Here is a 14,518-nt window from a genome sequence, read left to right as displayed (position 1 = left end):
ATCCTACCATCATTTATGTGTATCTGTACAGACTTTTAAGGCCGTGCTCCAAAGCAGACAGGTCACTCGTCCAAACACACAGACGGTCACTCGCATTTACATTCAAAAGTACCAATTACCTCAAATACATGTTTTTTGGATTGTTGTAGGAGGGAAAACTGCAGGACCCGGAGAAAATCTACTCGCAGGGCGAACATGCAAACTCCTCCGAGCTCAACTCTATAACCGGAGTCCTTCCCACACCCCGAATCCTTATTTTACGAGTTAAAAAAAGCGGACGTCCAGATGCTTATCCTGCAGCCAACACGCTGTGCAGTGAAGTGGTCTTTATACACGCGTGCAACACAGAGTCTTTCAGCCCACACCTGCAGAAACATACGTTTCCATTACATTGCCTGTTAATCAACAACACGTCTGCCCGCAGAAGAACCAGCACACTGTATGGAGTCGCCTTCCTCTGAACTGTACGTGCATTATGTTTGGCTGTAAGTCCAGAGTAAGTTATGCTTCTCCCTCCTCCCTCCCGTCAAACAGCCTTCTGTCCATGCGATCCACCTTTTCCTTTCTTCTCCTCCCTTCCAGAACACACCACCTTGTCACATCAACCCCCCCCCCCCCCCTCGTCCTCCCCTTCTCGAAACCTTACATCTCCCCACGCCTCTGCATCGCTTATCCCTCCTTCCTCTGACTTCTTCTCCTCCTCCTCCCGTCTTTCTTGACCTGGGAGGACAGCAGGATGGAGGACCGTAGGCTGACAGTGTGTCTTCTCGTCGTCCTGACATCAGGATGGACCTACGCTCAGAGTCAGACCAACGCCACAGATTCAAGGTAAAAAAAAATATAATAATCTCTCCTTTCAATTCTGCTTTGCTTTTTTTTTTGTGCCTCCTGCATGTGCACATGTGGCAAGCTGTTGAGATTAACTACCGTGTGTTTTCTGTTTCCTCTGCTGGTGGCAGTATTGTGATTACCAGTGGAAATAGAGGGTTGCAATGTCAGGGAGACGTGGTCGGGCGACCCGTAAACACACAGACAGGCAGGCGGACACCAAGTAGAAACACACACTCTAATTAATGCAGTGATTTAAAGTGGACACATATGCATCCGCTCGCAAAACTGTGAAATCTGTTGATTTTTCACTTGTTTCTACATTTTTGGGTTTTTTTTTTTTTGTTGGAAGCTGAAAAGTTCATTTCTGTGCCCGTGTGCACTGACTTCCTCATGAAGGACAAACAAATGCCTGTGGCTCCGGAGGGTCAGTAGGGAGGGACTCCACCGCCGAGATATTTTGACCAAACGTCGCCTCACACCACCGCAATACATAGAATACGCATTCCCCTGGAAGGCAAAAGAAAGAGGTCAACAGATCACAGATCAGATTTGCCTCTCAATCAATGGAGTGGAGCTCAAGTCTAAAATCCACCCCACACGTTCTCAAGAGGAAACCCGAGTTGACCGCATGCGGCGTCTAAATAAGTGAGTCTCGGCCTGGCAAGTGGGGCAAAATTAAAAGTTGGCGTCGCTTTGATGTGTGTTTATCTGAGTGTGAAAAAGTGGGTCCATGTGTAAGTCGGGTGTTTTTCAATGTGGCTGCCTGGTGAAGTTGGTCTGCACTTTCTTGTGGGCATGAATATGCTGCATATGATTACTGGTTCAGTTTGACTAAGTTTCATTAAAAAAAAAAAGGAAAAAGGCACCATGAGGGTTCAGTGGGAGCCTCCCTGGCCTACGAAAACAGAGACAGACTGTGCCACTGTGGTTTCCAAGCCGTGTGTGTGTGTGTATGTGTGTGTGCATGGTTTTGCCTCAATGCTCTTCAGTATAGCCTCAAGTTCTTAGCAATGCAGTGGACTGTCGTTTCCTTCCCTTCTCCTGCAGGCCAGTCTTCCACTGTGGTGGCCACCTGGTCACAGACTCTGGCATCGTGGCGAGCGAAGGGTTCCCCGGTCACTACAAACCCAACAGTAAATGCGTCTGGTACATCACTGTGAGTCCACAATCGATTTGGCAACGAAAAACCAAAACTACCTATTGCAAAAAATAGAAGTTTCTGTATTCCGAATTTAAACCCGAGACTTTTTTCTTTTCCATTCAATTTAATTTAATTGTGTCTTGTTGAAGAAATAAACACAGTTATAGTTCAGGTATAGATGTTAGAAAATTGTGTAATTGTGTAATGTGCAAATAAAGAAATATAGACTTGTGCAATAAAGGCTGAGGGCAGTATGTGCATGTGTTTGAGTGACCTATTATTTGCAATATCTTTCAGCTTGTAATGATTCAATATCACACTTTTTTTTCCCACATCAACTGACCAGACGTTTTTATGCGTAGATCATCATTTGAAACCCCATTTCAGAATTTTACGGCCTTTTAAATTGTAATCATTCAACGCAGCAAAAACTCACTTTTGAGCAAATGAACAATACGTAATGTGATTCCAGGAACATTGTCTTGTGTCTCCAGACAAACTTCATTTGGTGAAAATGTTCAAAAATGGCTCTTTTACTCATACAAAGGCTGCAGATCCTAAACTAAATGAAATAGAATACAACTATATGAAATTGAAGAGTGACCACTGCATTCAACGACAGAGTGACAGATATTTGCGAGAAGAAGAAGAAGAAAAAAAACCTTCTGGGCAGAATTTTTAAGTATCGCTCTGGAAACAAAGATCAAAAGTTGAGATTTCATCGTGTGGATTACCAGTGTTGATGTGCCCATGCTGTGACCCCCCCCCCCCCAGGTCCCGGAGGGTCATGTGGTCATGTTTTCCTTCCGCCTCTTCGACATGGAGGCCGACCCCACCTGTCGCTACGACTACCTGGACGTCTACAACGGTCACACCCGCCTGGTGCAGAAGCTGGGCCGCTTCTGTGGGACGTTCAGGCCCGGCGCCCTGATCTCCACCTCCAACACCATGATGCTGGAGATGGTGTCGGACGAAGCCACCGGGGGGAGGGGCTTTCTGGCCTCCTTCAATGCTGGGAAGCCTCACATGGAGGGTGTGGAGACCCAATGTTCACTCTCGAGCACTAAATCACGTTTTATTCTGTTTGTGATGCAGTTTGCCCCATTTCTTTTCTTTCGTTTTATTATTATTATTATTATTATTTGTAAATCATTCTCACAGAGAATCAGTTCTGCGGTGGACGGCTGACCAAATCTCAGGGCTCCGTCCGGACGCCCAACTGGCCAAACTCCAATTACCCAGCAGGCATCAGCTGCTCCTGGCACATCTCCGTAGAGCCAAGCAATGTAAGAGTCCCACTCGTCTCAATTGCCTAAACATGTTCCAAAAACTAAAAGATCAAGCCTTGAAGCGATGGCTGGAGCCTCCGGCAGCCTACAAGGTCCAGATATTTAATTCAGTTTCTTACATGAAAGAAGGAAACCAAATGTCATCCAGGTGTGTTGAGTCTCTGCGTTGATGCTGGAGGAGAAGAGGGAATGAAAACAGCGGCGAAGGGGCCCGTCACGAGGAAATGTTCAACCTCGGCTTCCCAACGCAGTGACGGGGTCCCAATGAAAGGCTGCATTGAGCCCCGCGGGGGCGTGTTTGTGTGCGTTAAGAGATTGAGCGTAAGGAAAGAGGAAAGGTAGCAAGGCCAAGAGAGGGAGTAAATGCTTCTCTGTATTTCACGACTCCGCCGCCGCCTCCTTCCTCCGTCCGCACTGTACGAGTTCCATGAGAGTTTTTCAGGAATAAACATAAACCGTCGGACCGCCCTGGCAGGGATTTCAGAGTTCGTGTGACCAACCTCTTTTTCAGGTGATCGAGGTGGACTTTAAGAAGCTGGACCTGGAGCCGGATTCGTACTGTCGATATGACTACGTGGCGTTGTTTAATGGGGGAGAGACGGACGACTCCAGGAGGATCGGGAAATTCTGTGGGGACAGAGCGCCAGGGTGAGATTGCCCTGCAAAGAATAGGTTTTAATAAGTAGTTCTTCTCTTTATCTCAATGTATATTACAGCTTGTTTCCATTCATCCGTGTGTGTCTTTGTCTTCCCTGTGCTTTGACCTTCCAATTATCCACGAAGGACCATTGTGAGCAATGGGAACGAGCTCCTTGTCCAGTTCGTGTCCGACCTCAGTGTGACCTCAGACGGATTCATGGCCTTCTACTCCAGCGTTCCCCGTGGGTCTCGGAGACCCACTGCAGGAGGAGACTTCATCCACAGTCCTCAGACCACCTCCGCGCCACAAAAGATAAAGCCCAACAAACCCATCAAACCAACTCCGAAACCAAATCCTAAACCCCGACCAGGCCTTGTGTCTAAACCCACACCGAAGCCTCCGAAGAAACCGCTGGTGAAGAGGCCACTTGTCAAGAAACCTCTGCTACGTAAACCTACTGGCAAGCCTGCAGTCAAACCCACGCCGAAACCCAAACCGGCCAAACCCATGCCTAAACCCAGACCAGCCAAACCCACACCTAAACTACCTGTGAAAAAACCCACACCCAAACCTAAACCTGCAGCGAAACCGAAACCTAGCCCGAAGCCGAAGCCTACACCCAAACCCAAACCGAAGGTTCTCAAGCCGACACTCAAACCGAGCATCAAGGCCAAACCCACACCGAAACCTGCACCAAAGACCAAACCGACAAGAAAACCCCTTATCAAGCCCGTGAAGCCAACCCCTCGAGGTGGAGTTAAACCAACAGTCAAACCGAAGCCAAAGCCAAAACCATCACCGAAACCCGGACCCGGCAAGACGGTAACCAAGAAGCCGGCCGTGAGCAAGAAGCGTAAGTGGAACTCCATCAGGTCAGCTACGTCCCTACAGACACCCGTGTTAGGATGTTCTTAACATTTGTCTTTATGTGTGTACAGCGTTGTCACTGAACCCACTGTGTACGCAACCCTGCAAGAGAGCAGGAACTCTCCAAACAAGCTTCTGCCCACATGACTTCGGTAAGAAACATTGAGATCGTCTCGCCGGTCGCTTCATTTTCTGTGACAAGAACTGAAAATTTCCCTCTGATGTTTCTCCGTCGTCTCCAGTCATCACCGGCAAAGTCACATCTGTGACTCCCGGACCGAGGGGCTCAGCAACCGTCGAGGTGATCCTGATCAAGGCCTACAAAGCAGGACGCCTCAACATCACCAAATCCGGACCCATCATGTCCGTCATGTTGACCTCCGCCTGCAAGAGGTGCCCCGCGGTGGCCAAAGGTACGACGGCCGAACCCTGGATTTATCCAAGGGCAAACGCAGAGAGACGGGCAACCACGCACGTTCACATCACAGTTTAGAGGCAACAATTAACATCAACAGCAGGTTTTTTTCCGCCGTGGGAGGAAAACACATAGGAAAGGTTCCAACCCACACTGGTACCGATGACCTCTCTGTGAGGGGAGAGAGAAAAAGGCTCAACGCAGCTCTCAGATAGGCTTTTTTTCCACAATAAAACCTGTCGTGTTTTTAAATCCTTTCAGTAGATCATCATATTTCCCTAAATGCTGTTTCACTGGGCTCTAAAGCTCTAAAGAATAGATAGTTGGTCTTGTTTAAACCACTAAAGGAATAAATAACAAACCTTCAAATGGGTACATTTTCATATTAAAGACAACTTTAACTTCCGTTTTCTTTATTTCAGGCAATTTAGGGTTTTTAATTATGCAGAACCTTTATCAAGCAACACATATCTTAATGAGCATATGTCAAAAAGTCTCATTTGATGGATAATCTCAGTGTTTGTTTGATGATTCTTCACTTAAATTGCGGAATCGAATGAAACAATTGACTATGTCAGGAAACGATATACCAAGATTGAAAGATTAAACAGAACAAATTGTTGCCACCTTGTTGGTCCATGATAAAAAAAAAATAATAATAATAATTTCTCTTGAGGATATGTGACATTGTTCTCCCGAATGTCGTTTCCTCTCCAGGCCTGAACTACGTCCTGATGGGGAAGGTTGACGCGGAGGGTCACGGCCAGCTCAGCCCCTCCAGCTTCACGCTCCTCTACAAGCCCATCCACGCCAAAGCACTGGCAGCCCTCGCCCGCAAGTCGTGCTGACACATGTCATTTCACCACCAAGGCCCTAAAACTTAAAGAAAAAACAAAAAAAACTAAACTAAATAACTTCACATGAACCGTGAAGTTGCACTAACTGGGGTTTTCCTTTTTTTTAAGTTACATTTTAACCACACATGAATAAATATTACATTTTGTATTTTGTATGTAAATTATATGGTTCTATATTTCTGTGCTATAGGATGCATAATAAACACAGGTGTTTTGGGGTAGTTTTAGTGTTTTCTATAAATATTTCAGTTCGGGAGAAAACTTCACATTGCAGATGATATATATATATATATTTGTGAGAGCAGATTCATTTGTCAAAACCAGCCACTGCTGGATGAACCTGCAAAGTGTAAAATAGGGCAAATAACTTTGTAACTTTAAACATGAACTGCATTGAAAATATGCTGTTCTAATTGTAACAGTCAACACAGAGCCAAGATTCGACAGCAGATGGCGCCGACACTTCTGAGAGCAGAAAGCAAACCGCAGGATGTTTCAAAAAAAGAGCCAAGAAATCTTAAAAAAAACCAAAAACATTCACAGTAGTTTGGTGCAAAAATGGTCATTGTTTATTAATCATTCTATTACTTTGACCCAAATAGACATAACAGATTCACACTATTTTTTTGCATCCATTTTCTTTATTTAACAAAATACAATCAATTTCATTTGATGATTCACTTAAATTACATGCAATCTTAATATTTTGTGTACATTTTAAAGCCGTGGAACAATTGCAGTCAAGTTTAGTGAACAAGTGTTGCAAAAATGACAACAAACAAATGTAATAAAAGAAAAGCATTGATTATTTTTTCAGCAGAAGTGCCTCATCAGGCAGATGAGTACATAATTGAATTTGCAAAAAAATAGCCATGTTCATATTGATTGAACCGTATTGATTAAGTTTCAACGACCACGAATGTAAAAAAAAATATATTACATTTCTTCACATCTTGTGGTAAATCACGTAAACATGTCACCCCGTCTCGCTCGGCCCCGTGTTTAAATCGCCCGTGGGGTGGGGGGGTGGGGGCCTCTAAGGGTCGTCGGGATCCTCGCAGCCGAACACGCATCTGCAGACGAGGAAGCAGCAGCCGCAGACCAGCGACAGGCCCAGGATGATGTAGACCAGCGTCATGGTCCAGAAGGCGAACAGGTAGAGCGTCTTGTTGCAGTACTGCTCGATATTGGTCGCGTTCTTGTTGAACTCCGGCTTGTAGATCGAGTAGATCCACACATTACCTGCAATAAACGACAATAGTTGATCACGACACGCACGGAGCAATATCTCTACAATTAACCCCATAATGTTGCGTTTTCACTTTCATTCTGGGTTCATACTCGTCAACGTGGCTCTGAAACCGAGCAATTTATCTAAAATAAAGAATTTTTTGAAAAAATGGCTGCATTGGAAGGATTTTGAACCAGTAGTAGGTTGAGGGTTACTGCACAGGTTACTTCTCATGACTCAGGGAGAGTATCACTGCTGCTGAATCCTGCTCGAAGGATTTTTGTGTAAATTCTACATAGTTCCCGGGGATTAGCTCAAGGCATGTCAGTTCCTTCCAGCCGTTCACAAAAAACAACAACAAAACATGCATTTCTGGACCGACTGGTTGCCATATATTGCCCGTAGGTGTGAATGTGAGTGTGTATGGTTGCTCTGGCTCACTGCGTTTTGTAAGGAGCTCCTGCAGCCCTCAGTAACCGTGAAGCGTCACAGTTTTGGACTTTGTAAGCAAGAAGCAGGAGCAACGTCCCTCCGAAAGCCACAAAAGCAACAAGCTTCTTCACCTGTATGACGGACAATACCCCTGTCCCTCAATGCCATTAGGCAAAACCACCGCCAGGCGAACCGGCTCAGCAGGATCAGGAAAGAATAGGCTGTTGACTTTATTCTGCACAGATATGCAGATTTTTGTTTCTGTATGCGCGGAGGAGTGTTGGAGCAGCTGTTTTATAGATGACCAGCATACACGTTTACTTTATTCTCCACTCCGCCAAAAAACCTATTTTTGTGCCCGCCTTAGCTGCAAGGCAGCAAAGAATACTATCCTATGCAGCAGTTTAATTTTATTATTATCGTTACTATTTTTCTGCGAGGAACTAGTTGAGAGCAGGGAAACAAAAAAGCACATAAGGTGCGGAACGTTCAGGAATTTGTTGCTGCAACTTTAAAAAAAAAAAAAAAACTACAAAAATAAAATGTCCCATACAAATGGGATGAAATGAGATCAGCGTCTGTTGCCATGGAGACGCCGAGATCAAGAGAGACGGGCAGAACACCATTGCCGCGGGGGAACATTTCAATGCAAGTGGAGAACTTCAAAACTTCACCTGTGATGAACCAGCAGAAGAGGAAGACGGACGTCAGCGAGTTCCAGGCCTTGCAGGCGCGGGTCAGCGCGGTGGCGGGCTCGTCCTTCCCCTGCCGGGTCCCCGGCAGGCAGGAAACCACGCCCATGATCACGCCAAAGACCCCGCTGACGATCAGGTAGATGGGGATGTGGTCGTTGCGCGGACAGTCGTGCAGGTACACCGACCCTGGTGACAGCAGGAGGAGGTTAGAACTCTGCCGGGACGAACTGAACACAAATGGATCCGTGACTTACCGATTGCAATCTGCGCAATGGGGATGGCGATAAAAAACACCTTGCAAATCACTGTGAGAAGAAACACAGATCAATCAACTTTAAAAAAATATATATATTGCCGTTTGAAAACAAGAGTCGGGGGTCGAGCTCACCGAGGTTGGGTGTGGAGGGTTGAGGAGGGTTCCGGATCCGCTCCATGATCGCAGCGTTCGACGACATCGTCAGCAGTCCGGCGTTTCACCTGCAGCGGAAGACAAACGAACGGTGACTGAGGCGCAAAGTAAAGCAACAAGTGTTGACATTGTCCCGGATCACGATTCTGCAAACTGTGTGGGTTGGATGGAATCCCTGTTGACCTTTTCGTCTTATTATTCTTTCAGCAACTCATCGCATTGTTTAGCGAAGTGATTTGACTGTCTCTGCATTAAGCTTACTGGCTTTTGTATGTTCTTCCTGTGTAGGCGTCCGATTGTGTTTCTCTCTGGAGCCACGTGAGGCTCTTCAGCCCCTCTGCATTGGCTGTATGGAGCTTTTGCTGAATTCTATGTGAATAAACATTTTTACTTGCTTGTATACATCAGGGTAATTTTCAAAAGGAGTGTTGACTAAAAAAAATTGTTTTTTAATGATTACAAGTAAACTTTGGGGGGGAAAAACAGCTAAAACCACAAGAAGTTGTGAAAAAAGATGAAACGGTTGATAACAAAGAAAAAACAACCCTGAAATGACAAAAATTTCTAAAAGAAAATACAATGGTTTCACAAAACTGCTTAAAAAGAGCCAAAATGTTTAAAATAAACAAAATTGCTTACATAAAATGCAGAAACAAATTCGGATACGAAAACAGGTAAAATACAATGAAATGTTCACAGCGCTGAATTATAATTGAAACTTCATAAATGAACCCTAACAGTATTGTTTTGAATGAAAACGACATATGAAAGTTTACAAGCTGCATCAGCCTCATTTTAAAAGGTTAAACGCGTTTTGCGGCTCCAGTTCAACTTCATTTGGTGGAAACTCACAAAAACAATTGCTGACCCCTGATATTGTCTTTTATCTATCACCACATGTAATATATTACTCCTTCATCTCTGAAACTTTATGGAGTCCCTGTGACAAACGCAAGAAGTTTGAACAACCATACATTAAAAAAATATATATATTTTATGACATTTTCTATTCACTTAGAGATCAGATCTGTTCTGAACCAATCAAAAAGCATCAACACTGCAGTCCAAAATTCACTTTATCCTTTGCAGGGAATCTTTAAATGACTAATTTAAACCGTAAATGTAGATGACTGTATTATTTTAGCTGTTAAAATGGGGGGAAACAAAAAAATCAAAATATTGAACTTCCATTGATGTGAAGAGGATCTGTAAGCTGAAAATCATTCAGTTTGGTAAAGCTGGTTGGATTCACGTAAACTATAAGAGGCGGAGGAATTTTTTTTTTTTGTAAACAGTTACAAGGCAAACAACAACAATTTAATAAACATTTCCCTTAAAAAAATCCTTCAGGGAAGCACAAGTGTTCAAAATTCAGGTTCATTCAGTTAAATATTGAAAGAGCTCCTGGTGGCGTCTGTGTAACTATGAGCGTGTCCTTAAGAAACCCCAACACATCTGAGTTTAAAACAACACTCACTTATTAACAAAAAACGTCCAGGTTTGATTTATAAGTGAGTAAATTGAACTTTTGTACTCAAGCATATGATTGATTAAAACAAACAAAACAAAACGAACAACTGGGTTGAATGTAACTGTCAGTGAGTCACATGTCAAACAAATGCAGTCAAACCAGCCAGATGCAGTTGAAGTGCGACCTCGCCTTTTATTAAGTTGGAGGAAACGCCGTGGAGCGGCTGTTCAATAATGGAATCATGCGCCCCGCAGTGTCCAAACCACAAAACTTTCTGTGTGACAGGAAAAAAACAAACAAAAACAAACTTTTTTTTCTCGTCTGACGTTCCACACTTACCTTCGTGTTAATAATCTTCTCTCCGCCTGCAGCTCAACGCTTCTCTCTGACAGCCGCGCCTTGTTCACATGGATGCCTCTGCCTCACGGACGCGCGCCAGCACAGGAATGAGCGCGTTCACGCGGTCAGCTGATAAAATAGTTAATCTTATAACTTCCTGCACACCAGGATTGAAAAAAAAAAGAAAAAAAAATCAAATTTGTCTAATTCCCTGCTCTTTAAACATGATGATATCTTCTTTATATGTTAAAATATGAGAACTCGGAGTTACATTTTATATCTAAAGTTCTCATTGAACAAAAAGAAAGACTAAAAAGCTCTAAACTATTGAGACGAGCCAAAGTGGTAGATTTTTTAAATGAATTCTGATTTGTGCTGTAAAACGTGTGGAAATGGAGACACAATTCTGTGATTTGAAAAATGGCGAAAAAAGAGGCAATTTAATTCGTTCCAAAAAAAAAAGAAGAATCCAAACTTTTGTATATTTAGAGGTTTACTGGTAGAGATTTTATGTAGACGCTGACATCAGGTGTGTTACTGCAGGAAAACACCTAAAACACAACCAGGGTTTGTAGTTTTACACGGTTTTTGACATTGCTCGTTTTGTGGTTTTCGACCATGCAGAGCGCTGATGTTGTTGCGATATACAGTCTCTCCACTAGATGTCGGTAAAGTCCCACATGCGTGATCCATGAGGCCACAGCAGAAACACTGACCCTCTGACCAAATGTTCAACTTTGTGATTCAACAACTTTTTAAACTGTCATGAAAACAGACAATCATTCAATGCTCATTATTTAATCAATAAAAAATGCAAATGTTTACCAACAACAGAAGTATTGGCAATAAATAACACTAATGCTAAGAGCCCTAAAAGGAAAGAAACAAAACAAAACAAAACAAAACAAAACACTACATATAAATACTATAAAACAACAGAAATTCAGATTTTGACAGCTTTTTTTCAGTTTTGTTCAACTGATGGAAGACACAAACCTGAAAATCTGACCAGCAGATCATGAAGGGATATTTCTTTAAATGACAGAAATGGGATTTTCTTTTAACCATAAGAGGCTTTGACAGCACCTTTGTTTTGTGTCTTTTGTTGGGGGGGGGGGGGTGGTTCTTTACAAGCCGTTTAACACAGTTTTACTCTGTCGGCAGCAGGACACCCGGTGCAGTGGCGGTGGTTGGATGCCGTCACAAGTCCGTGAGGCAGACGCTGGACGAGGTCTCCAAAAAGATGCACGCTCTGAATCTGGAGTGTGATTGGCCGCCTCTCAGATCGATCACGTGGCTGCGACTCCTCTCGGACTCCGACGTCTGCAGGCGAGCCTCCCCGAGCAGCGAGTCCCACAGCAGGCCTCGGCTCCAGACCTGGACGCACACAGACGTCCCATTGTGTGTGTTTATGTCTGAGTGTGAGAGTGTGTGTGTGTGTGTGTGTGTGTCTTAAAAAAAGTCAAACCTCAACAGAGATGTGTGCGTCGGGGTATCTCCTGTAGAAGATCGTTCTGAGGTTGAACTCTGGGCTTCCGTCCTCCTTGAACACCCGAGTCTTGATGCTGCCGTTTTCACAGCGCACCACTGCGTAAACATCTGGAGCTGTGCATCACAACATAGCGTAAGAGTCAGAGCGGGAGGAATGACGAGGAGGCGAGCGAGGCTGTGCAGCCAGTCACCTGTCTGTTTGGGAGGACTGAGTCCCGAGGCCCTGCGGAGGTGGACCGTCGTCACCACGGTGGGCGGAGGTAGGAAACAATGGAGCGCAGAGGGAGATGGCAAGTCCTTCCTCAATTCCCTGCAGTGACAGCAGAAGAAGATCATGAAGTTAGCATGCAGACTTAACATGCAGATGCATCGTGACACGCTAAAGGTGTCAAACTTGATGTCAAATGGAAGTTTTCATAGGTTCTGATGCCGTCGTTTTACTGGAGTGGCCCAACTGAGATCAGAGAGTCGTTTTTGTGCCCCTGAGCAAAAACGGAGTTTGACTTTCTTGGATGATATCCTTCGCTTTCAACTTCAAGTTCCACATTTGGACAAGTTTGAACTGGTATTTCCTTCGCGCAGCAAAATAACTCTGTTTCATAACAACACTGCAAAAAAAAAAAATAGGTGATTGTATGTGAAAACTGATGCACAGTTCAGGCTTATTTGATGTGTTTTATGTTTTAAACTGAGTTTTTTGACCTCAAACTCTTCAGTGGTGGACTGGAGACTGGACTGCGGGAGGAATAAGGATTATGGGAAATGAAAGCCTTTCCTCCCACCTGAGTCTCACGTGACAGTGGGAGAAGAGGCGTAGCAGGAAGCGCCCGGTGGCGCCGGGCAGGAAGGTGGTGGGCAGCACGACGTAGCGGCCCGGAGCCATAGTTCCCCTCAGAGTCACACTGCGGGAGTCCATGTAGACGGAGCTGGCCGCCTGCTCCACCACGCACTGCACCCGGCTGCAGCGGTTCACCTCCACCTGGAGGAGGAGGTGGAGGAGGAGGAGGAGGAGGAGGAGGAGGAGGAGGTGGAGGGGGTGGGGGAGGAGGAGGGAGGAGGAGGAAGCAGATGTGTGACGGTGGACAAGCCGGGAGTGAGATGTAGATTCACATCGAAGTCTGCTGACCTTCAGGACCTCGAAGCCGATCGGCAGGTTCTCTCCTCCTCCATCTTTCCTCCTCATCCTCCGGTCCTCCTGCTGCAGACACAGCAGCACCTCCTCCTCTTTGCCTCGCAGCTCGAACATGAACTGGAAAACACCAAAGGTCAATGTCGTGACTCTCGCCCTCAGTGGGCGACTTTGCGCGACTTGCATACCTGTGGATTGTGCAGAAAAGTGTCTCTGTGATTGATGCATCCCCCACATCGACTCCTCTTATCCATCTGCGCCTCCCAAATCTCACTCTCCTCTCGGACCTCCTCCCCTTTGGGTCTCTTCGCGGTCTTCTCGGGATGGGGCCTCCCTCTCTTCCCTCTCTCCTGCTGACTCTGCCTGAGTTGCGCCTCTTTTCGGTTCCCTCGCCGCTCCGTCGCTCCAGGTTTCAGGCTGACCGTGCTCATGGTGTAGCCGCCGTCCGGCACGGTGAACGGCGGCGCCCCAGACGTGGAGGGAGCCGGCACCCATTCCCCGTAGCAGCGCACTTCTTTCCAGTGAGAGCCCGGCCACAGCAGGGTTTTGTCCGCGAGGCGGCACACCACCACATCTGTGAAGTGGTGACAGAAGTCCTCGAAGTCCATCCTGGGAGAGAACATCAGGATAAGATCATTCGGTCTTGTGGCCTCGCTCAAGGTAAATAAAAGAAAAATACAACCAACGTACCAGAATTCCCCAACGTCACGAACCACGAGCCCCATCTTCTCCCTCTCTGCCCGACTCAGTTGTGTCCACTGCTCTGACCTGCAGACGGTGTTCCGAGACAAGGAAACAGAGCAGTGCGTCAACTCCTGGAAACTTTTATTGGTCCATTTTGTCCATTTTCAAACTTTCTCAGTCCCCCATGATCTGAACGGCAGACGGCTCCTGGTAAAACAATTCACCGCTGTAAAACGTCAGACAATGTCCAGAAACGGCTGCAGTGGCGTTGTAAAATGTTGCCCGACACCGTTAAACATCAGCTGAAAGTTTGACTCTCAGAGCTCCTGCAAAAAACGCGCTGAGCAGTGGAACATGTGGCACAGGCGGGTCCAAAGCGCCCTCACCTTTGACTCCAGGCGCCGGTCCAGCCTGTGGTCCCCCATGGGTTCCTCATGCGCACCATAAAGAGGCGCGACGCCCCAACGCTCTTCAGAAGTCTCACCTTCTTCACCGCCGTGATGCCATAGGCGTGTCCCCGCACGAGGCCGCACTCCAACACCGACTCCACCGTTTCTCCTTCCGCCGGCTGAAAGAAAGTCAAAAACAGCGACTCGT

At 45.8% G+C, this 14,518-nt stretch overlaps 3 protein-coding genes across 5 annotated transcripts in view; 1 reads left to right on the top strand and 2 right to left on the bottom strand.

Annotated features, from left to right (window-relative positions):
* Positions 1-720: 720 nt before the first annotated feature.
* On the top strand, positions 721-6,261 carry LOC308147136 (procollagen C-endopeptidase enhancer 2-like). Its single transcript, XM_080519225.1, has 9 exons — positions 721-828; positions 1,879-1,987; positions 2,747-3,005; positions 3,134-3,258; positions 3,773-3,909; positions 4,045-4,754; positions 4,840-4,920; positions 5,011-5,181; positions 5,901-6,261. The coding sequence occupies exons 1-9, from the start codon at positions 737-739 to the stop codon at positions 6,029-6,031; spliced, it is 1,815 nt and encodes a 604-aa protein (XP_080375351.1). The 5' UTR covers positions 721-736; the 3' UTR covers positions 6,032-6,261.
* A 400-nt stretch (positions 6,262-6,661) lies between these two features.
* Positions 6,662-10,886, bottom strand: LOC308147137 (transmembrane protein 272). Of its 2 annotated transcripts, XM_080519226.1 has the most exons (5): positions 10,618-10,886; positions 8,787-8,875; positions 8,653-8,703; positions 8,378-8,584; positions 6,662-7,282 (listed from the first exon to the last, which is right to left on the bottom strand). In XM_080519226.1, the coding sequence occupies exons 2-5, from the start codon at positions 8,851-8,853 to the stop codon at positions 7,077-7,079; spliced, it is 531 nt and encodes a 176-aa protein (XP_080375352.1). In that variant the 5' UTR covers positions 8,854-8,875; positions 10,618-10,886; the 3' UTR covers positions 6,662-7,076. The 2 variants fall into 2 exon arrangements, with proteins under 2 accessions (XP_080375352.1, XP_080375353.1); XM_080519227.1 differs by lacking the exon at positions 10,618-10,886 and having other exon boundaries at positions 8,787-9,037.
* Positions 10,887-11,152: 266 nt separating this feature from the next.
* The window catches only part of LOC308146817 (calpain-5), a 10,629-nt gene continuing 7,263 nt past the window's right edge, over positions 11,153-14,518 (bottom strand). The window contains exons 7-14 of one of the 2 annotated variants that reach the window (XM_080518747.1): positions 14,308-14,489; positions 13,928-14,005; positions 13,426-13,846; positions 13,235-13,357; positions 12,891-13,087; positions 12,300-12,418; positions 12,086-12,222; positions 11,153-11,994 (exon numbers count right to left, since the gene is read on the bottom strand). In XM_080518747.1, coding sequence (XP_080374873.1) covers positions 11,818-11,994; positions 12,086-12,222; positions 12,300-12,418; positions 12,891-13,087; positions 13,235-13,357; positions 13,426-13,846; positions 13,928-14,005; positions 14,308-14,489 — 1,434 coding nt within the window. In that variant the 3' untranslated portion in view covers positions 11,153-11,817. Of the gene's footprint in view, positions 11,995-12,085; positions 12,223-12,299; positions 12,419-12,890; positions 13,358-13,425; positions 13,847-13,927; positions 14,006-14,307; positions 14,490-14,518 lie in introns of both variants that reach the window. The other variant, XM_080518746.1, reaches the window with a different exon arrangement.

Source organism: Blennius ocellaris (genome assembly GCF_963422515.1).
Source record: "Blennius ocellaris genome assembly, chromosome: 23".
NCBI lineage: Eukaryota > Metazoa > Chordata > Actinopteri > Blenniiformes > Blenniidae > Blennius > Blennius ocellaris.
Note: the sequence above shows the minus strand (reverse complement) of the source record. Positions and strands in the feature narration are given on the sequence as shown.

Coding starts and splice junctions, on each gene's coding strand:
- LOC308147136 (XM_080519225.1), top strand. CDS start 737: ATGGAGGACCGTAGGCTGACAGTGTGTCTTCTCGTCGTCCTGACATCA. Junction 3,006..3,133: donor TGGGAAGCCTCACATGGAGG/GTGTGGAGACCC, acceptor TCATTCTCACAG/AGAATCAGTTCTGCGGTGGA. Junction 3,259..3,772: donor TCTCCGTAGAGCCAAGCAAT/GTAAGAGTCCCA, acceptor CCTCTTTTTCAG/GTGATCGAGGTGGACTTTAA.
- LOC308147137 (XM_080519226.1), bottom strand. CDS start 8,853: ATGTCGTCGAACGCTGCGATCATGGAGCGGATCCGGAACCCTCCTCAA. Junction 8,704..8,786: donor ACCCTCCACACCCAACCTCG/GTGAGCTCGACC, acceptor TTCTTCTCACAG/TGATTTGCAAGGTGTTTTTT. Junction 8,585..8,652: donor CATTGCGCAGATTGCAATCG/GTAAGTCACGGA, acceptor TGCTGTCACCAG/GGTCGGTGTACCTGCACGAC.